The sequence below is a fragment of the Pyxicephalus adspersus genome, chromosome 4 (genome assembly GCF_032062135.1).
Source record: "Pyxicephalus adspersus chromosome 4, UCB_Pads_2.0, whole genome shotgun sequence".
NCBI classification, from domain to species: domain Eukaryota; kingdom Metazoa; phylum Chordata; class Amphibia; order Anura; family Pyxicephalidae; genus Pyxicephalus; species Pyxicephalus adspersus.
Window position 1 is genome coordinate 44,854,326 of NC_092861.1, and position 27,505 is coordinate 44,881,830.

Below are 27,505 nucleotides of genomic sequence, written 5' to 3' on the forward strand. Positions count from 1 at the left end.
AGGGGGTGCAAGTAAGTGACATATGGTCAGGGGGTGCAGGTGATTGACCTATGGTAAGGGGGTGCAGGTGAGTGACATATGGTCAGGGGGTGCAGATGAGTGACCTATAGTCAGGGGTTGCAGGTAAGTGACATATGGTCAGGGGGTGCAGGTAAGTGACATATGGTCAGGGGGTGCAGGTAAGTGACATATGGTCAGGGGGTCAGGGGGTGCAGGTGAACCATGAACAGGGGCTGTAACCCAGGGCAATACTTTCAATGGGGATCCCTTGTCTCAGTGACAATTAAGAAGTGTTTATTTTTATGTTGACTTCCCAGGACTAAAAATAAAGAAATGTTTCCCTAACAGGAAAGATAATAATTCTGCTCCATTCACTATACAGCTGTGATTGTTATAGGCAGCACACAGACTCCACTAACACGCCTCTCCCTAGACCCCGCCCCACACTATTGTCACGTGAGAGCTAAGCATGTGATCGCATTATCACGTGACTACAGTAAAGTTACCATGGCGGGGTACGAGGAGGAGGAAGCGCTGCTTCCCGGTGGATCGAGCGGTGACCCCGCCGCCACACAACGGGGGCAGATGTCCGCCATATGTGACCCCAGCCGGTTCGCCCATCGTATCGTGGTGCTAATTCTGATGTGTTTTCTGGGTTTCGGTAAGTTGTGGCGGAGTATGGGCGGCAGTTCGGTGGGATTACTTGTAATGGAGTCTGGTGGGGTGTCATGGCGACCTCGGTGCCAGGAGGCCTTGTTGGGTGAGGGATCGGTGTGTTTGTATGATGGGTGCCCGGACATTGGGGTATAGTGGGGCACACAGGTGTGGGAATGTTTGATGTTCTCTCAGGGAAATGCTGGCTGTCCCCATCAAATGGGACCGAATTCTGCAACTTCCTGTTCTCACCTGACCAGGAAAGCAGGGGAAATATTACTGAGGGGGACATAATACCAATGTCATGATTTTTGTTTTGTTCTGCTATGGGGGGGGGGGGGGGATTTGTCCTCACTTCCGGTTTCCACATTTGTAAAATTCACAGGAAGTGGTGAGAGGTTTTCCTGACTTCCTTTTCCAAGTGAAGGGAAATCACTGCCAGGACTGCAATGAGATTGGAAAATGTTTCTAATCCTATGTAAAGCCAGAATATTGTAGTGTGAGTTTGGCTTAGGATGGTAGGATGGGGCCATATCAAGCATTGATGGACAGCGCAGTTCCCATTGTTTTCGGTACAATTACCTAGCATGGTATAAGGGGGATTTGTGGTGGAAAGATGTTTGTGGTCACAGTGCGACTTTTCCTCCAGAGGGGGGAAAGCAAACAACCACTCCTATTCAGATGAATGGGTTCATGGGTCAGGCTATGGCAGAACTCCGCAGTCATGTCTGAAATGGCCCTAACTCTAACAAGTACAAGCTGGTAAATGGACGCTCATAGGAATGAATGGCAAGGCACATATTCCTAGCTAAGAAGATATTTGACAAGTTACCATAGTGTGTCCAGTGTCTATAACTTATTCCATTCCTTCCCCATGAGTGGATTTCTGTGTGATACATAGACCTGGATCTCCCTGTCCGTCCATGACACCGCCTGTCCCCATGTTGCTGGGTAGTTAGGATCTTCCTTTCCTTTCTGTAGTAAAGGTTGGAATTTTCTATTTTTTCCATTTTGTTTGGCTTTAAGCCGGACCTCAGCCTTTTACATGGGGACCCCCCTGAAATGTTTCAGGTAACCCATTCAATATTTATTATAATTACACAGCTCACAGTACATTAGGTGATCAGTAGGAAGAAGACCTCTTGTATTGCTGACTAGTGGGGAGAATGTCAGCCTTACACATACCTAAGAGATCATTGTTGCCAGTAAAACTCGCCTAAGGCTGGGTACACACGTGTAATATTTGTCAATGGAAAGGATGTTTTACGATCCTTCCAAACAACAAAAGACTGAACAATGCATGAATAAGCTCTGTACATACAGCACTGCTCTGTAATATGAAGTGGGGAGAACGATGCAGCAACACCCCGCTGTGCTCTCTCCCCTTCACTTCTATTAAAATTGTCCATGGATCCGCCAGGACGGTCGTTAAGACGACGAGCGCTGTACACACACCAGATTCTCGTACTATATCGGCCCTGAGACGATTATTGTATGGGAACCATTGCACGGGTGTACCTAGCCTAAGAATCACAGATTGCCTATTGCACTAGGAACCTCTGGAGGAACTCTAACTATTTATATGTGTGTTCAGCAAACATTATATGGGGAAGTCTGGAAGGTTTAGTGGCCATGTCTGGTGTGTTTCATGGGTTTCATCTCTCTCCCTGTCCTACTAATATTTTCTCAGACACGTGTGAGACGTCTCTGAGAATTGTTCATAGATGGGCAGCTTTATAAATACCTCTGATCAGTCTGTTTTATAAACCATTGCCGTGTTACCATTCCTTCACTTAGTGATTACATTATACACAGTCCTATACTCTCAGCATTCAGTGTTTGTATGATTTAAGCCTAATGGGTTCCCGTAAGTCTCCTACACGTTACCATGTCCTTGTTTTTGTGGCAGAGCTCTTGCACCTTGACCTGTTAGGATTTTCCTAGAAACTTCCCCCTGACTGTCACAAATGATCACTGAGGTGTGTGAGATCTGCGAGGTGTGTGAGATCTGCGGTACTAAGTAGGTAAACAGAGGATTACAAGGCAGCTGGGAGTCTGTAATGCAGCTAATGGATTAGCCTTGTGCTCTGTTGTTGTTTATTTATTAATGTGCCTGAGGAATTATAGGTCAGATGAATAAACGTTATAAAACTAAAATATTATTAAAAGCAGCTTGTGTATCGATTCTTTTAAAATAATTCTGTTACCAGTAATCTACAGTGAGATCATCAACACTCTCTTTATCTTTGTAGTCATTGAAGCCTAATGCTAGATTGTGTTTCTAGATTGACACAGTTTCATGCTATGGAATTCGGCACAAACACCATGATTATGGGAATATATGGAACAAATATAGAAACTATAGGTGACAGAACTTCTGTGAGCACTTGCTTACAGCTGGAATTAAATACTTGTGTTCAGATATATCTCATGGTAAAGCACTGCTAATCTTTAATCTTTAGTTGTTACAATTCTGATTTTTGTGCTGAAGAAGACAAACCATATTCAGATCTGTCCTTTCTGCCAATACAGTCTCTGAAGGAGGAATGTTGCTAACCTAGCACTCCTGGTAAAACTAATATCAGTGTGGCAGCTTATCAGGCCAGATAATAGAAACTTGGGAGGGTTATTTTTCCTGCAGTTACACCCTTCTTGTGATGTTTTACTGACTTGTTTTGTAATCTTGGTCCCTTCCCTGCTCATATCTTAGAAAAGTATGTTTAGATTAGATCCTTGCTGCTGGTTGGGATTGCTGTACACAGACATTTTGATTACTATTCCACAATATTGTGAAGTACTAAGAACAGTGAGGCCATACCATAACAAAAACACAAAATGTGCAGTCTAATACAATAAATACATACCGCATTGAAATAACACAATGTCATGGTCAGGGTAATTGTCAATTCAGTCTTCTTAATTCTCCCCCCAAAAAGTCAATTTTTGAAAACACTTAACTGAAAACTGATACATTAATTGGAATAAAATAAATTTACGAGCCAGTACTTCTAATATGTCTTGGGGGGGAGTGCAGAAAGATAGCGAGGTTCTGCGGAAATTCTGCCTTCAGCTAGTAAAGCTTGGTTTCAGGCTTATCAATCTTTCAATTGGTTTTTACAAGCATGTTTTTAAGTTAAACTTTTCTAATATGTGTTCGATATTGCACAAATGTGTGCTGAATGTTGGGCCTTTTTGAATGATTGGAAAATATATTCCAACAAGATTTAACAATGGCCCCAGTCTGATGAACAAGTAAAACCATGGGGCTTTTTTTTCTTACCACCAATTACAGATTTTAGATCAGTGGGAAGATGTGTGCCTTAATGTATTATTTGTAGGAAAAACATGTCATTGGCCAATTAAAGGCAAACAGAGGATTGATGTTTGGGGACCACCGTTGTAAGTTTTCTATAACTCTTCCTTTACTTTTTCCTCATAGGTAGCTATTTTTGCTATGACAACCCTGCAGCTCTGCAAACACAAGTCCAATTGGTAAGTCTTTCTACAGATTTCTCCTATTAACAATTGCTTCTATGAATGTACCTGGTTTAAAGACGTTGTTGTTCCTTCATTTTGTCTGTCTGGACAGTAAGATAGGCCATCAATTACCTTTTTTTTTTCCAGAAAGCAGTGAATGTGATATTCAGAATATATTCACAGGGGCAATTTAATAATAAGAAATAATTTAAACATACATACATTTTATTGATCTTTTATTTATGAAGTTTAAAAAAATGTGCATATAACTAGCAATTTACCAATAGTCAAAAAAATAAGTTGTTTACATGACTACGTCCTAAAGTTAATGAGAATTCAGATAGTGGAACATTGCATCCTTTAACAGTGACCTTTTTAAGTTATAATTTATTGTTCTACATTTTCAGGATTCTTTTTGCAAAATCTGGAAAATAGGAATAATGCTAAAATATGACATTTAAAACTTTGTGCCTGATTGAGCTCTCAAGAGAAGTAAATATTTAAGTTGTTTTGTGGTTTTATTACTCCTGCTGTTATATTAGGCTATAACTTTTTTCCCCCCTTCTTACAGGACATGAAGGTGAACACGGCAGACTTCATGCAGTTGTATGCTTTTTATTCCTGGCCCAATGTTGTTCTTTGTTTCTTTGGAGGGTTTTTGATTGATCGTGTATTCGGAATCAGGTAGGATTCTTTTTAAATTACCTTTCCCTTGAATCCAATGTTATTGAAGGATTCAGTTTTTAGTTTTCTAGTCCAGATGGTAAATATGCATATTGTTTTTTCTCATTTTCATGAGTTCAGAGCCCATGACTGCAGAGAGGCTAGGTATGTGCACTGTTTTCAAATAAAGGACTACATAGCCCTTCCATAATGTTTCTGTTTGGAGGATTTACTAGTCTCCATACTATAGGAATGAAGCTGCCAAACTCTGGGCACAAAAAAAGTTGGTGTTGTAAGGAACCTCCTGCAGCATTACAAATAGTTGTGTAGGTTTATTGTAAAAAGTGATCCTGGTGTTGGGTGTAGTAACAAATAAGTTAGCCCCATGTGCTTTTTTTTTTTTAGCATCGGCTCTCTGTTGCTAGATGATCTTTTATCCAAAGTGTAGTTTCTTTTTAAAAATAAAATACTCACTAACATTTAAGTTTTATCAAATGTTGATTGATAATATATGCTTTGTTAATAAATGCACTGTTGCTTAAACTTCTTATTTTCCTTCCTTATAGATTGGGAACAATTATATTTAGTCTTTTTGTGTGTGCTGGACAGGTGAGTGTTTTCCATGTTGTACTTCTACTGCCAGTACAGCTTACAGAATTCTCATTAAACTTGTGCAACCTTATCCCTGGTTTTGTTGTGGTTAGTCCTAATAAGAGGAGTTTCAGTTTCTGCTGGAGGAAGTACTTGGCTACCAGTTTCTAGTGGATGAAGGACACCTTAGCTTTTAGCCTAATAGTGGTGGTTATGTTCTATGGCTTAATTTTTGTAGATTGTGTAATAACTAAAATTTATTTTCTAACTTTGTACATAAAAACGCTGATGTATTTCTGCCTAATGAAAAAACTCTCTTGGTAAGCAAAGCTGTCTGCAATGCTTTGTAAGCATTATCAGAACCTTAAAGAAATCATTGTTCTATAAGTTAGAAACTTGCCTGGAATGTGGTAAAAGGAAATTAAGAGGTTTTTTTTTAATGTATTCTTTTGGTGTTTACTTGAAAAGTGATAATTGATATAACAACTGCTTATTATTATTTAGAAATGTTCTCATGATTTGTCATAATCAAAGTTGTGCAGTCCCTTTTGCATTTCTGTATATCTGTCAACATCCTGGCTGAACATTGCTAAGGTAAAGTCACTTACTGACTTATTTTTTAGACTACTTTCTTTGTTCAACCGGCATGTTGATAGACCTGCAATGAGGAAGGGGAACAGTAAAGCACAATCATCATGCAGCAGTTCTGACTATGAAAAAGAGAATCTTTTTAAAAAGAAAACTGTCTTGCTGTCTTATATATTAATTGGTATTTTGTATTGTGTTTAGGTTATTTTTGCAACAGGAGCCTTATTCAATGCTTTTTGGTTAATGGAAGCTGGCCGGCTGGTATTTGGGTGAGTTGAAACAAACCGTAAGCAAGTTCCTTTGGAACATGTACTCCATTTTTTTTTATATAGATGAATACACTTTGCTTCCTAAATGACAATAAGCTTGCTGATGAGCTTTTCAGGCACTAACTATTGCATTGTTGCATTGGTTGTAGGACTTCTTAATTTACTTTTTGCAGAAATGGTAAATCTTCCTAAATACTATTAGTATTAAGCAGTTGATGTTGGTTGTCTGTTACTCCTCTAATTGTATTTTAATCACAGTTGAAATGGGAACTATGGCATATCTGTATTCTTAAGAGTCTATGCACTGTGAGTTCGCTCTTGATCTTTTGCTAAACTAAGCATATATTTTTTGTACTTTTCAGAATTGGTGGAGAATCTCTTGCAGTTGCTCAAAATACATATGCTGTCAGCTGGTTCAAAGGGAAAGAACTTAACCTGGTGTTTGGATTGCAACTTAGTATGGCTAGAGTGGTGAGTAAGATTGTGACAGAGTCTGCATCAATGCATATGTATATCCGTCAATAAACATGTATGCGTTTGGGAACATTTAGGGGTGTGCTTCGTAGACTATTGATTTTCTGTGTCCTTAATGCAAAACATATTTTGTGTTTGAACTCCCTCATTGTGGTTTATGCAATCTTTATCAGATTCAGAGCAACGTAACAGATTTGTTCTTGATTGGGGCTGGGAGGTAATAAGGTATGCCTTTATTTCATGCACTCTGTTGGAGCCCCTCTGCAAAACTTAGTGTAAGTTCTGGATTGTCTAGGCTGGAGAACTGAAGTCCAAAACTTGGTTTGATATTACTGTTTTGGGGAAGCAGGACACGCTGCCTTTATTAATTTTTAATCAGTCTGAGCATGAAAATTAAGTCAGCAACTTCACTATATCCTTTTAACAACGACATTGTTTAGTAATAAGCAGTTACAAGTGTAAGAGATTGATAATATACAGTGGTAATTTACTTGTTTAGGTGTTGTAATGGTATTTTACATTGTGAAAAATAAGCATATTTTTTGTGATTTACATGGTTGTTCTACTTTAGGGCAGCACAGTAAACATGAACGTCATGGGGCTGGTGTATGGCCGAATAAAGGATGCAATGGGCTCTGCAGGTTACACGACGCTTGGTGTAACACTTATGATAGGTAATTATTAGTAATAAACCTTGACCCAAACTGATAAAAGAACTATAGTGGTAAATTTACAAAACTAGTATTGTTGATGCAAATTACATTTTTTTATGATATAAAAGCTATTTTCAATAACATCAGTTGGGGCCCAAACTAAAATGTGCTGCATCACAAAAAAGTGAATGCCTTTTGGGTATTATTTATTTAAAGCTAATATGCTTACAAAAAATTTTACCAGCTCAAGCTGCACAAAAAAAAAAACAGTAAAGAGTATATCTCTAAAGCAGTAAATCTAACACAAAATACCGTGGTTAAAGTGGTGCAATAACTACATTATATATGTGTGCTGAAGTGTAAACATTTTAAATTTTTTTTTTTTCCTTACAGAAGACTGTATTTTATGATCAATATATAGTTTGATTCTGTGACACTGTAACAAGCTGTTACAGTAAAAACTGAAGCATCCTCTTGCGTTACTTCTCACATGTTGGGACTTTGGCTGTAAAGCTGACAAGCCTTATCCTGGCATTGAAATGTCAGGGGATAACACAATGTCTCATAGAAATGTCCTTCAGTGAAGACCCCTAGTGTGTTTTAGTAAGTCTGCAGATGGATTAAACAATGCAGACAGCCAAACAAGTTGATTGTTTTGCATTGTAAGTGTGCTGTAGGTTTCATTTTAAGAAGCATTTTGTCTTGTTGTGTTTTCAGTTCTGTCTCTTGTCTTTCAGGTGGAATAACCTGTGTGTTCTCATTGATCTGTGCCCTCGTACTTGGATATCTGGATAAGAGAGCTGAAAAAATACTGGATAAAGAACAAGGAAAAACTGGTGCGTGATTTTTTCTGGAATTCTGTTTTGTATTTATAAATTTCATAATTTACATACATGCTTAAAAAAAAAAAAAAAGTAATTATTTAAGGTGATTTTTGTCTGAGGTCATATGTCGATATGACAGTAATTCTGCTAAGTGGTTCTCTCATAATCATTTGCTTTTCTGTCTTTTATTCTAGGTGAAGTCATTAAACTGACTGATGTCAAGGACTTTTCCCTCAGTCTTTGGCTGATATTTTTGATCTGTGTTTGCTACTACGTTGCTGTGTTTCCTTTCATTGGTCTTGGCAAGTAAGTTATTGTAGTGAATTATAGATTCTGCACTTCTCATAGTACACATGATTTATGTCCCTGTTTGGTGATGATTTGGCTTATTTTGATTAATAGGTTAGAATTTCTTTCGCAGCTTTTCGAAAGAAACCTCCTGGTGTGTAATATGACAAATGTTTCTAATGTAGTAAAAGCTCCAAGCCTTTCATCCTTCTTTTGAGACTTACTAGGTCACTGACCTGAAACATATGCAGCCAAAGACAAGCATAACATGCAAAAAAGCTTGCATCTTTTTTAAACCAAGTTGCCACTGTAAAGACAGATGTCCTTTCAATAAAACCTGTTTTTGCATTTATGCAAAAATATGAATATTCATTAACCACCTGGGCGTTACACTGATGTCTAGATTTCTGTACCAAAAGCGTTACAGGTTTTCATGAAATTTTTTTTAAATTGTAGACCTGTAATTACAGAAATATGTCCGAATAGGGGTCTAGTAGATATAATGAATATAAAAAATGTTTGAAACACACAATCATGTAAAAAAAAAAAAAATACTTTTAATAAAATTGAAGGAAAAACACAAAATTCAGCTTAAACAAGAATACATAAATGAAAAATACTGAAAATGCGATAATTCGGTATACTGTATAGTAATATATTTTTCTAAAACACCTCCCTAGTGTCGGTCACATACCTATAGACAAAACCACATAAATATATTTTCTATTATTTTGTATTGGATTGGATATAGGACTTTGTATTCAATCCAATACAAAATGAGAACAAAATTCAAACTCTCATTATGTATTGGATTGAATACAAACTCCTGTATCCAATACAAAATGAATGAATGAGTTTCAATTTGAATTTACCGCACACGCGCCAACGTCAGCGCGCACGCACACACAAGAAGCCGGTCGGCTTTTTTTTTCCTCCGCCGGCCGGCTTCTTGTTTCAGAGAGCACCCGGCGCTGGAAGGAGAACGACGCGGGACGATCAGGGGGACCAGGTAAGAATCCGGCAGAACACAAGATGCCGGCCGGCATCTTACCGGTCCCGCTGATATAGGAGACGGCACCCGACGCTGGAGGACGACACTGGAACACGGACCTGACGCTGGATGAGCACAGCGGGACCAGGTAAGTGAGATTGTAATATGGTGAGAAAAGTACGGGGTTATCGATAATTGCAACTTTTTTTTGCACAGAAAAGTACTGGCTTAACGGTTGGGAGGTTAATATGTACATATAAAGATATTCAGATGTACTTTCAATTGACCTGACACTTTAACAGTATTATTTGAGCCCACAGTTCTCCTGATGATTGATAGTTGCAGTCAAATCAATGTTCTGACCTTCCATGGTGTCTCGGCTCCTGAGATTGCTCTACTTGCCCCTGGCATTTGGTGGTCAGTAGTTAACACAGACTTTTCACAGAGATAATGAAAGCTTTTATTTCTAAACCCAGTTCTAAAATGTACAGTTTGCCTGGTTAATGTTCTGATCCTCTGGTTTTATTACTTTCTGAACAGTGGAGAGTATTCCTGGTCCTAACAACCATCTGCCTACGGCATTGCATCTATCGCTGTATTTATCACGCATGGTGCTCTGTTTGTTAGTGAACACAAAGGTGGTATTAGCAGTAAGAATAGTACTGGTATTGTAACTCCTTGACAAACTGAGTGCTGTACATTGCAAGCATGTGCTGACAATCGCTGCAATTGCAGTTTACATAATCTTTTAGTGTTTTTTTTTTTTTTTTTAATCGGTTTGTTTTCTTTTACAGAGTTTTCTTTATTGAGAAATTTCAGTTCTCACCTTTACAAGCAGGTGCAATAAACAGGTATAGTAATGGTGATTGAAATAAAAATATTATCAATTATCAGTAAAGTTTTTTCTGGCAATATACATAACCACATTTCTGTCATGTTAACAGTGTGGTCTACATAATCTCGGCACCGCTATCTCCTGTTTTCGGCTTTATGGTTGACCGGATTGGGAAGAACGTTATCTGGGTCATGTGTGCTGTCGTGTCCACCCTTGCTGCTCACCTTATGTTGGCTTTTACATTCTGGAATCCCTGGATAGCTATGGTAAGTGAGACTAAAGCTTTGTTACTCCTTGCTATAAAGTTGTAACGGCTATAAACAGACAGTTTATGCATAACTTTAGCTAAGTCAGAGCAATCTCCCCATTGCATCTGATTCCGCAGACAGTTGTGTAGATTAAAGGAGTCCCTAATGCCTTTCTTGCCTTCAGTACTGATCTGGTGGCATTGGACTGCATTAAAATAGATTAGTAAATCTTGCTGGAAAGAATACAGTGTTTTGTAAAACAAAATTCTTGCTTCTTTTACATTACCTAGATGATCACCCCATGCAACTTAGCATGTGTGTGTCAATCATAGCCTAGACTTTGGTCTTTCCGTACACATACATGTAAATTTGAGTTACAATAGTTTTTATATTTTTGAACAGATAGAACTATATACTTGTAATATGACTTATCAGTAATGGAAAGATCCGCTTTAAGCATCCACTGACTTTCTCAAATATATTTTCACACAGAGCTTGCTGGGTGTTTCCTATTCTCTTTTGGCCTGTGCTTTGTGGCCTATGGTGGCATTTGTGGTTCCTGAGCATCAACTGGGTACTGCTTATGGATTGTAAGTATGAATTTCCTTTTTACGTTTTGTAAAAATATCTTTGCATAGTAGTCGTGGTAGTTTGCAGCTCCTAAAATTTGAGCCTTCAGGCTTTAAATTTGACTGAAGGCAGTCGGCCTCCATTCCCTTTTTGTTGCTTTTGTATTTATGTTCTTGGACAATTTAAATAATAGTAGATCAATAGTAGACAATTTAAATCAGTAGACAATTTAAATAATAGTAGAGCAATTACTCTTGCCTCTGCCAAATTTTTAATATTTATTAGAAATTTACGTTAAAAAGCAGACACACCTCTAGGCCCTTTAAATTAGTTACAAGTATCAGTATTTGTAATAGGAGGTACTGATAATCTAAAAAGTTAATCCAATATAAAAATGTTCCTTTTTATGTTTGTACATACATTTGTAAACCTTTCTTGTATTACATCGTCTAGTACAAATGTATATACTTATGTCCAATGTTGCCTGTCACCTATGTGAATTGTTTGTTGCAGCATGCAATCCATCCAAAACCTGGGTCTTGCTATTATTGCCATAGTTGCTGGCATTATTCTGGATTCCCGTGGCTACCTTTTCCTGGAAGTCTTTTTCAGTGCTTGTCTTTGCAGTAAGTCTTGGTTGTTACCAACATGTCTACATCATTCATATTCATTTCTTTCCAAGTCTTGTCTTTTTCCAAATGACTAACTTTAGAATTATATCAAAATACAAGATTTCTCAAAGAAGTTAAATTTTATTTGTAAAAGGGAAAGTGGCGTTCTAAAATGTTACAATGTCCTTAAAGGTGTTCAGTGGGCTTCTTTTGTTGTGTGTTGCTGCACTGCTTATTTAAATAATTTCCTAAGTGTCTGCCCCCCCCCCCCCCCTCTAATATTTATAGCTACATGGGTAACCAATTCTCTTACTGTGCCACAGCAAATTGATTGTCCAAGATAAGCGTAAGTTGTGCAACTGTTCTGTTCTAATTACATATTACCTTACCTGGAAGTCAGTAAGAGGTTTGTGTTTACATGACTGAAGATGTGAATATTTGTCAATACATTGTGAGATGGTAAAATAGCATTATATTTGGAACACAGATGAAGCCCCCCACCACCACCAGCTTAAATATGTACTAAAAAATTGTCAGCAATTTTAGTTCTTTCCTTCATTCTTAACTGATTTTTTTTTTCTTTCTTTGAATAGTGGCTATTATAGCGGTTGTTATGCTGTACTTTGTGAACCTGCTTAGAGGTAAGTTGGCAATAGTGCTTTTTAAAAAAAAAAAAAAAAATATTACCTGTGTGTACGCGTACGCACTTTCTGTTTCAATCAGTTTTATTGAGTTTTCAGATAAAGAAAAAGTAACAAGTAGACATAACATAAAAAAAAAAAAAAAAAAAAAAGGGTAGAGGAGGCCTCTGGACCAGGTTCAGGGACATCTTGCTGCAATCCGGGCGTTTGGGAGGAGCACCGCGCCTACGGTGCCTGCTTCTCGGGTGCCACCAAAAATTTAGCCCCCGGCTTTGCGGCCTTGTCGCGGTCCCCGCGGCCTCCCGCGGGGAAGAAGCCTGGGATGCCTCCGGTGGAGGGATCTCCCCCTCCGGGGCGTCCCTTCTGTGTCCCCTTCACTTTTGGCCCCATTATATTAATAAGGAAGGCGCTGGAGCGCTTACACATGCGGGAAACCCCCGGGCGGGATACGGAGCTAGGAGACCAGCGTCCTACTCCGCCGCCATCAGGCCACGCCCCCCCCGCGTACGCACTTTCTAATACATCATAGACTGGGCTGACACCAGTTCCTTAGAATTCAGAGCTTTCTTTATCCTGTATTGTCATGTCAAGTTAAGAGTTTGCTATATTTTTGCCACATCAGCAGTTATTTTCCTATACTTGCAGCATGTTTTCAGGAGGAAAACAGGGAAATGGGCATATTTTCTAGAGTTGTACTAAAATATTTTTTTTCATATTGCTTCAAAACCATGTGTTTAACTGTAGGTGGAGATCTTAATTTGTCAACATGGGAAAGGGAAAAACTACAGAAACAAGCTGCCATTGAGTAAGTACTTTTTTTTTGTAACCTTGTCATTCAGTTTCAATGTCTGTGCTGATGTTTGCTGCTGCTTCTGCATAGCTTTTGTTTGTGTGCACAACGCTGCATCTTGCTAACGATTTCTGCCTATGGTTCATTAATTGTAACCTAAAGCACAACTCCAGACAAAGCACATTTTTTTTTTTTGGGTGGGAAAGTTATCTAGCTGAAATAGTCATTGTATGGGCAGTGTAGAAGTCTGACGGACATTACAATAAAATATATTGTGGTAACAGTCTATTAACATCTACACTTTATTATCATCTACAATGCCACCGGAATCTGATCAGTTTGCAGGTCAATATTTTTTTCAATGCAACAATTGGCACTTTTAGTTTTGATTTTTTGGAGTTAGGGGATGCACATGTAGAAATCTGATCATTTCTCTACAAATATTAAATAATGCTGGAGACAGCAATAATTTGAGATCCATTACTGAGTTATATCTAAAGTATTATAGTGTTTCATACCTGGTGTGTAGACCATTTTGGCTACTGGGGTATTTTGCCATTTTGTTGGCCTGTGTAGGCTTTTGACATACATGGTGTCTATTTACTCGACACAATCTCATCTTTTATATTTTGCCAAAAATGGGAAACTTTTATTGTTTTGTCTGCCCTAAAATTCATTTGAATCCATTTTTACTGAAGCCTTAAGTTTAATAAAAATATTTGTGTTCTTTGTTAGGAAAATATTTTTTTGCATTTTAAGCATGTAGAAAATGCTGTGATAGAAAAATGGTTAAATTACAAATCAAATAGCAATATAAGAACGTTAACATCATGTGTTGTCAGCACACCTCTCTATCAAAGCCGTTCTTTATTCTTAGAGCCCAAAAAGAAATCTTCCTGAAATCCATTAAAAGTGCAAGTTTGACTTTATGTGCCTGGTTTTCAAGGACTAGTCAATAGATCGACATTCATAATGCAGCATTTGATAAAGGGTGGATTTTTTTCTTTTATAGTGGTAATAAATAATTTCTATACTGTAATTGTGACCTAAACTATCAGTAACTTAATTCACATAAATGGAGTACTGATCTCAGAATTGTAATGTGGTTAGATGCCACTAGGGGTCACTGGTGCTGCATGGAAATGTATGGCCTCTGTCTATTGTGGTCACTGCAGATGTTACATCAGAAAATTGAGGTTCAATTACTCTGATCTCTACCTAACTAATAGAATAATTGCCGTCTTTTAATACTGAAAGTTGCAGTCTTTACAGCTGATCACCACTTTCATAGTTTGCTGAAGGAAAACTGGAAAATATTTGTGTTGGGATTTGCACTCTTTTTAGCAGGCTGTTTGCCTTTCAACCAATGGACCCTGTAAAATCATGGGTCAAATACTCCGATCCTTAAAATCAAGTTGTATTGTTTCTTGTTTGTACTTTCTAAAGCCAGCAATGTTAATAAAAAAGGTTGGAATACAACGTGCCATGGAATGTATGCCCTGGCTATAGGAGGCCTGGCTTATCGGGTTTAGCATAGCGTAGTAGTAGAACACTGCAGCCCTGTAACATTTTGGCTTTTTGGGTCAGTTTGTGGATCTCATATCTTTGCAGATTCTTGATTTAAGGGGGACGATCTGTAGTCCAAATATAAAGAGGATGCAGTGCTTTTAAAGGTTTAATTCTCTTTATTTGTATGGCCTCTTGAAATTTTTATTACCTTACAACTTTCAGTGTTTTGGAAATCATCATTGTTTTGTGCTTTTACCAATCATCTAATTTTTTCATTGTCTTGCTGCTTTTTTGTGCTTTGCTCCTTTAGGTTGCATTTCCAGGATAAACTAGAATGTGTCACCTTGTTTTAAAATATCTGGTAATAAAATACATTTTTGTGAACCCTAATGGCATTACTCCCATTGACCACCAGTGTTATGGGGCCCTCGTTCACCAACTAGCAGTTTTAGGGATCTCTTCCTTTATTGACCCCACCAATCTAAAGCCCCTTTTTCACTGACTGCCGTTTTAAGGGTGAGGTAATTCACTGATCCCCAGTTTAGGGGAATTTTCACTATATATCTCACCTGGTGTTTCTTTTCTTATCATTATTAAATTTTAATTATTAATGAAAATCGTTTTCCCATATACAGCAGCTATATGCAGACATACATCTGCAAGGTATTGTTCCCAATCATATACCTGGAGGAACATCCTTGTAGCCCCATACTGTGCCTGGGGAGAGCTGTGTTTTGGTGCAAGTTTACAATGGAGGTAACCACTAAGTTTGTACAACTTCTCCCAGGTTGGTGCATTTCACCCTGATTGCACTTTATCTGTGTTTATCTAGTCCTCATCCTAATAAATTGCATTCATTGGGTTACGTAGCTCTGTAGTAACAAAGAAAGGACATCTGTGTAGATTTACCCTGGAAAAGCGCTTTCATGTCTGTGCTTTGGCATATTTGCAAATCTAGTGTTTGCAAAGGTAACCATTTGTAGTGCATTGCGGCTGTGTTATATAAGCTGAATGTTTAGATAACGTTCATGTAATTGTTTTAATAGCATGTTCTATAGCAAAGTAGCAGAGGTTTTCTAAATTGTTAGAACATAGTTACATTGAGTGCCCAGCCAACTAAATATATCTGAATATTAATTATTACAATGACCCAAAACCCCAGCATTCTTCTGTCCACTAATAGTCATTAAAACTATTTTTTTTAAATAGAGGAAGGGAGGAAGGATACAACTTCTGTAAGGTTTATTTTGCCCTGTTACCCTGCTGGGCAAGGGGGATATTTCCCCTCACATCCTGTTCTAATGACACTGAAAGGTGTGACCTTCCAGGAGGGATACGTGTGGCCTTAAAACCTTCCCCACACTAATAAATTATTTGTATTATGACTGCTTGTTTTGCTCACAAAGTGCCACAAGCAGTATGAAGGGTAAAATTCCCAAGTCTGGGTACAGACAGAACACCTGACAGAAGTTTTGACAATTTAACAAATCCTTCTGTTGAGTTAAAGATTACTTTTATTCCTATTGTATAGCAGAAATCCTGCCATAGATGGATTTGGAGGAAAAAATAAATATATGGGCCTTTTAATGTTCTCTAACGTAAGGCACTGCAATATGCAGCAGCCCATTGCTAATCAGATTTCTGATAAATGCAGCAGAAAAATAATCGAATTGGCTTCACATTGCAGTTTAATTTGCTTTTTTTTATAGATATTTATCCCATAATAATTCAGTGAGCCCCCCCCCATGGTGGAGAAATCAGGGCAACATACAACACAATAGTTACTGTCCCTTCTGGGGCTGTAATATTGTACAAATCATAGGTATTCATATGTAAACGATTCACATAGTGGTTTGTTCATTGAAGATGCGTGTTATATTGCTCTCTGTTAATTTAGAAGGTCCAATGTATTTTAAAGTACGAAAATGTTAGTAAGTAGATAACCAGTGAAGGTACAGATATATTTTAGTATTGGGTGTTATTCCTAATGTGCCCACTAGGTGATGCTGTGTTGGCTTTCATTCATATCATTATATGTTTGTATTCATTGGCTTCAGTGTGTTAATCTAAATTAGACAAAAATAGATAGTTTCTAATTTTTTTAACAGTTCACTTGTACTCATTGGTAGAATAAGTCTACACGAACTGTTTCCCCAATTTGTTTGAAATTCTCATTTATTCCAGTGGGCCATTAGAAGGGCATTCATGGAATGATTTTGAATGTTAACAAAAACTCTTGTTAACATTCTATTTCAATTGAAATCCTTCAGTATGGAAAAGTTTATAAATGCTTCTATTAAAGGAACCTGTAATTTTGATATTTGACTTTTCAACGCCGAAAATGCTTACAAACGCCTATAAATGTATTTAGAGGTGTTTTTTAGGCTTGCTTTCAAAGGCTTATATAAATGCACACAAACACCTTTTATAAACATTTCTGAAAACAGTCTGTGTAGACTTGGCCTTAATAAAAACAAACCCAGCACCAGCTATCAATGTTCTGTACTTTTCACCCATGTCAGTTTTTTAGTACATTGAAGTACTTTATCCATCTCCGCTCACACATTTTTTTCTTTGAGCACCTTGCTATGTGAATGGTTTATACATTTACCCCATAGATTTTGCTATTTGACCTCTAGCTCCTTTAGCTGTTTAGTAGAATCCAGACAAATAACTGCCCATTTTTTTAACTCATGGTTTTATAATAATCTTTTGCAGAAAAGAAACTGAATAACAAAATCTCATCTTCCTGTATGCAGAAAACGCTCAGCAAGCTGTCCACTCGAAGAATTTATTGTCTTCAGGGCTTGCTACATAATAGTCATATTGGTGTTATGTCTGTTTCCTTAGCTAAGTAACTTACAGCAAGACTGTAATGACTGAAGAATGTTGGCAAACGCCATATTGCTCATCTTAGGGAATATTTGCACATTACCTTTGCCAGAGACAACAAACAATAAGTCTTTGGCACTGAGGCTGGGACTCGTTATTTTGGTCAATGTATTTTGTTTTACTAACTTCAATCTTTAATGTCTTTAAATACCCAATGGCGGTCTTTTGGGTAGTAATTATATACTTTAAAAGTCACTTTATTTTCTTAAGAGCTCTTATTTTTGTTCGTGAGACAATTCTTGATGATAATTTCGGAATTACAAAGCATTTAATTGACTTAGGATTTTATGATGCTATTTCTCCAAGCATCCATAGGGACCTAAATTCTATTGTGCATTAAACTATTTTTATAGGATTTCATTTATTTTAATGTTCTATAGCTTAAATGGTACTTAATTTTGATATCCTGACATATTTTATGTGGTGCAGTGATAGAAACTTACAAAAGCACTTGAAATTTAACTGATCATAATGCACTTTTTTTTTGTTAGGTTTTTCTATTGCAGACATACTGATGGCTAATTTAAAGTAACTGAGGTATTGCATATAAAAGTAGGCTTGAAGATCTATACAAAGTGGAAACTGGTTATAGTGCAAGAGATCAAGTTATCTTTATTTTATCATACATATTTTAGGGAGGGTCAAGTATTCTGAATAGTCCAAGGGTTAGAATGCTTTGTGGTAAATCAGGGCGGTAAAATTATATTTATTACAAGTTTGAATTTCCAAGGCCTCTGTCTTGTATTGCAACTTGTTGTGACAAAGTTCTGTTCAGTTAGGCTTCATTCACACTAAAATAATGTGCATTATACTGCAATGCTTGGAAACTTACAACCACTTGCATTGCTGTCAGTTGTGATGCTGTACCTATTCATAATACTAAATAGGGCAATGTACAAAACCAAATGTCACAGAGCAGTGTGTTCTAATACCACACAACACCACATTACAAATGGTGAGAATGTCAGACAATACTTTCCATGCAAAGTTTGATGTCCTTATTGCATTGTGATGTGCAGTGTAACATATAGTGTGAACAAGGCCTTACTGTGATTCAGGGTAATGGCAAACTCATGTTTAAATTTTCTAGTTAAGTTTTGTTGTTTAATACTTTATGGTACCACTTCAGTCTGTTGCTATCCAGCTTTATATACATCTAAATATGAATTTACTCTTTTCTTTAATATAAAGACAAGTTGTCTACATTGTATAAATGCCTAGATCATAGGCAGGACGGTCTGATGAGTTGAATTATAATTTCAAATTACTTTTTCAATGTAATGTATTCTATTATCACAATTCCAGTATTGTGTACATTTTAGTAGGCTATGTACACAGGTGCAATGGTTCTTGTTCGATAATCGACCCAGGGCCAATATCGTACGAGAATCTGGCGTGTGTACACCGCTCATCGTCCATCGACCAAACAACCATCCTGCCGGATCCACGGACGATGGACGACGAACGATGGTAATGGAAGTGAAGACGAGAGAGCACAGCAGGGTGCCACTCTGTTGTTCTCTCCTCTCTCCAGCAGATCTGTGTGTGGAATCCCTTAAAAAATGTAAAACACTTACAGGGTAAATCCATACAAGAATTTCTGTGACATTACAGCCACCCCAAATCATCCACATAATGTCAGAATGACAGGCCACTCCTAAGGACTTAATTATTACAGATTTTCTAAAGATTTGATGTTAAGAGTTATAATGCAGAAGTGTATGGTTTATACATTATTAGTTTTAATAAAAGTTTGCTATATAGTGTGAAGTATGAAATGTTTGTTCCTAAAGTCTGTTTTAAGAGCTAAATAGGGTACAAGGGCTGCTTAAATGCACAAGTTATACGCCAGAAAGATTGCACACATGAGAATATAATTTGTAACTTTCACAGCACATTGCTGCTTACAAAGCTTTGTTGGGTTTTCTGCTGACTGAGGGAGAAATGATGACTTAAGTTTAAATATTTTTTAGGTGCAGTTTGCTTTGAAAGACAATTTCTCTCAAAAACAATTTCCTGGTCACAGTGAAATGTGATGGCTGTGACCTTTTGTGTAAAATTGTATTACCCTTTAAGCTGTTCTGTGTTGTTGCAGTGGAATTTAGCTATTTGAGATGTTGGTGGAACTGACTTTCTGCGCAATCCGCACATCTCCTTGTAAAAGGCTTTTTTTGTCTCCTATATCTCTCCAGGGTTAGAGAGGTTTGGGTATACAAGGTATTCAAACCATATGCTGACATACCCCCTTCTGTTTGTTGGACCCACTTGGGGCCTAATAAGGAGAGACTTTTACAATATTCTCTGGACATGGAAAGTTTGTTCACATATACTGTAGTATTTTGTGTATTACCACACACAAGATTGATGGAGGCTAATGGGGAACAAAACATTTTTCCTATGAAGAGGCCATTCAGTTTTTGTCAGAACTTTCAGGGACCTTTTCATTGGAAAGAATGGGTTCTTCTACAATTGCACAGAAAAACTTGGGAACTGAATGTGAGCAATAGGAGCTGGGGCTGTGCTTCCCCTGTGAGCCACAAAGTATGGATTTGGTGCCTGACAAGTGTTTTGTAAGATATGGTGGATCTATACTGACTGGTGAGGAAAGCTGACATTGCTGAACTTTATTTTAAAGAATGCTAATTGCTTGGACGTTAAGCTAATTGCTGAGCTTTAGTAGTTTTAGGTATAGACAAGTTGTGCGCCCATTAGCTGAACACCTGAGCTGCATACGCATTTGGGGTCAGCAATCCTGCTTAAAGTGTGATTTTTAGAAAAGCATAATTGGCTCTAAGCCTTTTACTGCTAATGATGTTCCCTTTCTTCCCGTAGTTTTATTTTATAGGGTGGTTGCTTTTAGAAAATATAAGTGTTTTAAGTAGACTTCAGGCGAAAAGTGTGTGTGTTTAAAATAGAAAAATATTATGCAGCCTTTTTGGAGTATATTTTTATAGCTCAGTTAATCAAATGACAGATATCTCTGTGGCTGGCATTACGCTAACTGGATGGAGTTTCGTATGTTGTCTGCTTGTGTTTGGCTTCCCCCAAAAGTTCATGAGCTATGGTAGAGACATTAGATTGTGAGCTCTTCTGAGGGACAGCTACTGACATGCGATGTATCCTATAGGTGTTGCTTAATGTTGGAGATAATGCGTATGTATAAACCATACACATGCATATACCTACACTTTTAAGACCTAGCAATTTCCAGGATCATGACTATCACTTACTATATAGTCTCGCCATTTGCTGATTCCCTGACATGAACTTTTTATGCAGCAAGATATTATATATTTCATGTTCTCTTCGAGCATATATTGTATGAATACGCCTACAGAAGACCTAAACACCTACCCCTCTGAATTTACTTAAACATATCTGCAACTATATACCACATACATACCACTAGTTAGGGCCTTGAATTTTTTCCTGCATAGATCAAAAATGTTTCTGTACAGATTGTATCTTCATTACAATAGTAAAGTAATTAGGCTTAGTAAACTGCATGTATCTGCTGAACTAGGAGAACTGTATGGGAAAGGGGGAAGCACTTTTGTCCCTATAAAGCTCTTGTTAATGCAAACTCTGACCTTGTGCTTGCAAAGCCAAGCCAATGTCTTCCTTTTATTCCTCACTTGTTGGCCACTGGGACCGGCTGCTTTACTATTAGTAAGATGTGGGAGGGAATGGAGCAAAGATAACATTGTTTGTGATTAAACTCTGAATTCACATTAGGAATCACATGTTTTAAAGGGCCCACAATATTTTTTTTTAGATTTATGCATAGGCAACCATTTGTAGGTGCTACAGGCAGTTTTTTTTTTAAAATGGTATTGCCAGCAGTTTTACTTTGAACAAAGGGCTATTTGGAACTTGAAATATGTGTAGTTTCAATTAGATATTGTATCCAGGTATTTTTTTTTTACAGGTACGTATTCATGCCTTGTGATAAATGTGCCTTGTTTTTTTATGTTAATGAGGATTCCCCTGAAAACCTCCCCTCTGCTCCAGTACATCAGCTGCATAATTTTTACTTTTAAGAATAGAATCATTTTTACAAATGAGAACCAAGAATGTTTAAACTGACTTATAATGCCTTTACCTCCTTGGAGCTTGCGTAGAGATTGTGTACCACACTTAGCTCTCCTCCATGAGGAGATGATTGCTTTAATATACTTAGAGCAGTGGATAAGCATCTAATTGCTGAGCAAACAAACCATGAAGACACTGTCTGACAGATGTCCTGAACAAAATGCCTTTTTTCTTCCATGTACATCACTTCTATACTGGATTTGACTTAAATAATCATAATGGCTGCTACCACCATTACTGTTTTCTAAAATAGGGGGGAATTGTGGTTATTAAACAGATGACATTTCTTTGGGACAAAGAAACAATAGGGGTTGGGTATTAATGCATTTCAACAAACAAGAAATTAAGTAAAAGTAACTGCTAACTTTATTATTGCAAATTCTGTCACTATGGTTCATTTTTTAATATCTGCAAAATGTTAATTCATATATTCATATTAAAAGGGAATTTTCCAGTGTCTGTGTTTTGAGCTTTTCCCTAAACACTTGTGTTGTGCTGAACTTCTTGATTACAATATATTTTATAACCAATGCACATTGTACTCGGGGAGGTTTTAGTTTGCAATGATCCTCTAAGTGTCTAATTGCTTTAAATACCTAGCATTTCAAATATTTTTAACCTATTTTTGTATGATGAATAGTTTGTATGTCTAAATTAATGATTTGATGTTACACTTAACTGAAACCTCACGTTTGTCTGTTTTTGATTAAATAAAATGTTTACAAAATTAAAATTGTATTGTCATTTTTTCCTGGTACTATCTCCAGGTAAATGCTTTGTTCCTTGCCTGGCTGTGTTGTTTGATATTCATGTAATATGTGTTACTTGTAGGGCTGAGAAAGCTCGTCTGAGGCGTCAGAATTCAGAAAGTAGGCTTCGTCCACTGAGTGCATTTGCTGTGAGGGTTAGATATCTGTCCAGACTTGGAGCCCGGGTATGTATGACTGATCTATGGCATTTTAGAAGCCCACCAAAGGTATATGTGTTGGTACAGTCTATTGGTTCTGTCTATTTAAATTCACTTTGGGGCCATTTTCCAAAATAATCCATTTAGAAAATGTGAATGTTGGATGTAAAACTTAAATTAACCTCTTCATGTTTGTAAACTGCTCATCATAGGTTTTCATCATTTTATAAGTGTTTAAATTGAAATGTACCCATTGATAAATGTCCTAGGGACATATAGTACATGACAGGGAAACCTTGACACCACAGTAGCACTTCACATATGCTCTAATCCTTCTCCACTTGATAAAATGTTGTCTTTTGATAAGATAATACATTTTTGAATGATGGCCTATGTACCAAGGAAATGTAAATGGCTTCCCCTGTCTGCCCTGTTCCCATCCCTCAATGTAAAAACCAGAGTGCCATACTACTGCACATGTACCAGTTAAAAAGACCTGGCTCCTAATCTGTATGTCCACATAGGAGTTGGGACACATCCCAAATAGTGATTGTCATTTACATTTCAGTACAGGTGGAGTGTAAGGATAATTGTTCTTTACTGTGCGTATACTTGTCCATTATTTTTAGTTTATTCCTTTTCTATGTTCTCCTTGTAAGTATATACATTTTTGTAATGTGTTAATTACATAATTTATCATTTTGAGTATTTGCCCTATATAGATTTTTTTTATTTATTTTTATTTTGTATTTCTAATCTATTTTGTATTTCTTTTTCACAGCTGCCGGATCATTACAGCAGCCACTTGTCATCTTTGGGCCACAGAAGTGTCCTAAAATAAGAGCACATATTCCTACAGTTAATCAGTGTTTTATCTTAAAAATATTGGTTTGTGGCATTACCTGCGATTAGTTTTGTTTTAGGGGACATAGTAATACTCCTTGTATGAAAGCAGCTTTTAATGCAATTGTATATGTTTCTGGAAAGAAACACAATCCTTGTATATGAGATGCCTTATTTAGGATACCAAAAATGAATCTAGCAAACAGGTAATATAAACCCAGATATTCATGATACCAATTCATAAGGTAATATTAAGTTTGTTTGTTTTTTGTTTTGTTTTACGTTAAGTGTAGCCAAATCATGTGGTAAACTGACAACTGGTAAAAGGCTAACTAATAATGCTGTTTGGTTAAACAAAAAAAAAAATCATACTTTTCCCTACACAGATTTATCTGCAGAGACTTTTGTTATCAAATCTTGATATTGGCAGCTTCTGTAATGCATTGACTGCAAAACAAACAATGTTCTAGGAGCTTACTATGTAGCAAGAACAAAGTGGTATTACATTTAGTTTCAAGTAATGTCCTGCTGAAGAAGCTAACTGCCAAAGATTATAAGATAAAAAAATAAAATTCTTTCTGCTTTCAGTCTCATTCCAGGCTTTATAAAACCTGCAAACAGCAGGCATTCTACCCACCTACTGCCACCAGTATTCATTGGGCTCTCTCATATTGGTCCAGTCTACTGTGATTCATTTAACACATGATGTGTCATGTGTGTCCCCTTCTGCTAACATAACCCCCCCATCCCCTCCACCGATCTATTTTACCAAGTTATACTGGCCTGTGGTTCTTACCTGTGTTTACATTCCAGTGCCACAGTAAATGTGTCTTTGCTATACAGCCTCATTTCAGTGAGGCCATGTCCTGAGGCAAGCAAAGACAGCATCACGGATATTTTGGGGCAGGTTCAAAGGTGCATCTTCTGCTGCACATAACATCCGTCTGTTGGACTATTAGTAAGTATAATTGTGTGGAGGGTAAAGGTGGATAAATTGGTGCGTTGGCTTGTTTTTACTACCTATGTAATCATTTGTTTCAAAGGGTTCAGATCTCACGTTTAAATTCCAGTCTGCTCTCTACAAAAACCTCATAAGTGACCAGGATTATTAGGGAATGATTCTTTCCAAGAGGCTGGTGGGACATTTAAAAAGCATTAGTATATCTTCAAAATTGAGTATATGCAATCTCATACATTTTGTCAGGTGGCACGCCACAATATTTTAATTTTTTTTTCACTAATAAGGCATTGTTTGTGTTACTATTTTACTTGTTAAACCAATCTTGTTTTTTGTTGTTATAAATAATTTGCATTCATTTTGGTGCTCCAAAACTTGGAGATTGCAATGACCATGCATATTTTGCTGCTCCAACTCTTTTAAGAATATAAACTAATATAAATAACCAAAAATTGTTTGACACTACTATTGCAAGAACATTTTTTCATGCTTTACAACTCAGAATTGCTCCTTTAAAGTGTTTAAAATTATGTGAAGCCATTTTTATTGTAATGTGGAGTCCTTAGCACCCTCTGATTTTTTTTTTGCCTGTGATAACCCTAGAAAGTTGGTTACTCTTAGTGATCATTGTTTCTGTTACAGAACGTGAGGGGGATTTCCAGAATTTCCTTGCTTTGGAGAGATTTCTGTTGTGTCTTTATGACAAGCATTGAGGAATTAAACAATTCCTTGTTCTTTCAATTTACATAACAAAAAAAAAGTTTGATTTTACTTACATTTTAATGGGTTTTTTCAGCAACCATTTGGTGGTGAAGGATTCCTGCCCTTCAGTTCTGACAATTCCTGGCTCCTGACCTCTGACTGTTTAGTATTTTTCTTGTATCATACTATGCATTGTTGTTTTTCTGTTTTTTTTGTGTAAAGCTTTCTTTATATCATGAGAAATGCAGTGCCATTTAAGTAACGAGGTATTGATGCCAAATTGTTGGGTTTCTGTGGATGTGAAGAAAGTTGAGACTGAAGGGATGTAGTGATGGGATTTCTCCAATAGTAGCTGATATTAATGGCTCATAAAAAGGGTTTTCTAGTCTTAAACAGAAAAAGGTTACCAGTCAGGCTATGGACATTATATATATTCCTAAATAAATTAATTTTAAACAAGCTTTCCCTGGTTCCTGTCTCTGCAGTCACTTTGGATCAAATCATCCTCCTATTTCAACAAGGAGAACTTCCAAGTCATTCTCAGCAGCTCTGCGTCCCTCTGCTGTAATCTTTGTTGATGAATTGCTCCACAGTGCCTGTGGCCACAAAGAGCAGGCATACTGGGTTTAAAACATGTTTACCTAAATTTATGTAAATATTTGTGAATATTGTAATGCACAACAGTGAGTTTATTTTGTATGTAGAATTAATCATTTTTCATTATTTCATTATGGTTTCATATGTGCCTGCAAGTGGCCTTTTTTTTTTTTTTTTGCCAAGTCGATAATGCTGCTTGTTTGCAGGGTATAGTTGACACGTCTGTGCTAATGCCAAGCAACACAAACTGAAGACTGTTGCAAACACAATGTGTGCGAGAGAAAAAAAATCTGTCTCAGCATATTTTTATTAGGTGCAAAGAATGCCTTAAAAGCCTTTGCAGACATAATGTTAAGGCTTAAAACTCTGTCCTGTTGCAAAGTATCAAATAAGTAAAGTTTTGGGGAAAGTTGGAGATCTCTTCAGCTGCTGTTTGTGAAAAATGTGGAAGTCCTATTTCATAATTTACCTGCCTGTAAGTACAGTAGCATTTGCAATGCAAGAACATGTACCAATGCAATATGAGAATTTAGCTGGCATCTAATAGCTTATTTAAAGCCTGCAATAAAGATTATCCAGCTAAGGGTGTGCTGCTATATAGATAGCCAGGTCTTAGACATTTTGTGCCTGAGACCACTCTGGTTTTTGATTGTATTGTTGTATAATGTGTTACCTTTGAAATGTTTACATTGATCATTATTTTTCTATGTTAAGTGTGATTTGTTTTGTTTTCCAGTACAAAAAATACTAATTGTTTGTAACTGTATCAAGAATTGTATTTTGTGAAAATAAATAAATTTTCTTAAATATTGCTTTTTGTATTTTATATATTTTAACACTTAAAGTCTATTTTTGGGCAATAAATGCTGTTAATCTCAAATACATGCATATTTTCCCAAGTTTTAAACTTCTAGATAGACTGTAAAGAAAAAATGTTTATTTAGCAAATGCACTGAGCTCCACATTCTGTTGTCACCTAACAGTGTCCCCAGTTGTCTTTTGCTAATCTACTTGGATCCACCTTCTAGTTTATGCTACACAACATAAAGGACGAGTGATCTGCAGTCTTAATAACATAGAGGTCCAAACGGGCTCCATGAAATAACACATGAGGCATGTACAGGACAGATCTAAATTTACACTTTGACAACAAAGAAAACACTTTTTGATGGTTGGTTTATTAGACAAAAAATAGATATTGAATAAAAGTATTTGTCCTATATTATGAATAATAAACACTATATTAAAAATTGAGCAGCAGGAAAGTTGTCATGTAAAACAAATAACCAAAGTGTCCATTAATGTGTACCACTAAAGCAAACCCTGTTGCTTTTTGGCCCAAAATAGGATCTGCTTAGAGAATCGGACTCTTGCACCCAATATTGACTTACAATGCCTTGTTCTGTTGTCATTGTGGAGGAGAAATCCCTCCTCACCATGGCTATAGGTGGCTGGGATGGCTTTTATGTTACAAAGTTCTTACATAGAAAAAGTCTCTATTTCTGCATGGAAGAAAATCAAGAAAAATACAACCACAAGTTTTTCTTTTGTATTAGGTCTGATGTGTTCCACATCCGGTATAAGATTGCTTTCATAATCAGACGAATCCTGAAATTGTATCCAGTAAAACCATGTACTGCGAAAACTTCTCTGTACCTTGGAGTGATGATGTGGGATGTTCCATAAATTATTTTTTTTTAAATCATATTTTTAGTTAACTTTGGATTGCTGTTATGTACCCTTTTGCAAGTAGCTGGCGGAAAATCTAGATTGTTAGGGAGCTAGTAAGGGGACAGGTGGGATTTTTTGGGGGAGCCGTATAGTTGTACTACACTAGA

At 36.9% G+C, this 27,505-nt stretch overlaps 1 protein-coding gene across 3 annotated transcripts; it reads left to right on the forward strand.

Moving 5' to 3' along the window:
- The first annotated feature begins 501 nt into the window (after positions 1-501).
- Positions 502-26,478, forward strand: MFSD1 (major facilitator superfamily domain containing 1). Of its 3 annotated transcripts, XM_072408035.1 has the most exons (17): positions 502-661; positions 4,094-4,146; positions 4,703-4,815; positions 5,361-5,403; positions 6,175-6,242; positions 6,605-6,713; positions 7,288-7,390; positions 8,107-8,205; positions 8,388-8,499; positions 10,267-10,323; positions 10,417-10,573; positions 11,048-11,145; positions 11,639-11,751; positions 12,330-12,377; positions 13,122-13,182; positions 22,492-22,594; positions 23,349-26,478. In XM_072408035.1, the coding sequence occupies exons 1-17, from the start codon at positions 508-510 to the stop codon at positions 23,406-23,408; spliced, it is 1,551 nt and encodes a 516-aa protein (XP_072264136.1). In that variant the 5' UTR covers positions 502-507; the 3' UTR covers positions 23,409-26,478. The 3 variants fall into 3 exon arrangements, with proteins under 3 accessions (XP_072264136.1, XP_072264135.1, XP_072264137.1); XM_072408034.1 differs by having other exon boundaries at positions 22,492-26,478; XM_072408036.1 differs by lacking the exons at positions 22,492-22,594; positions 23,349-26,478 and adding an exon at positions 17,395-22,393.
- The last annotated feature ends 1,027 nt before the right edge of the window (positions 26,479-27,505 follow it).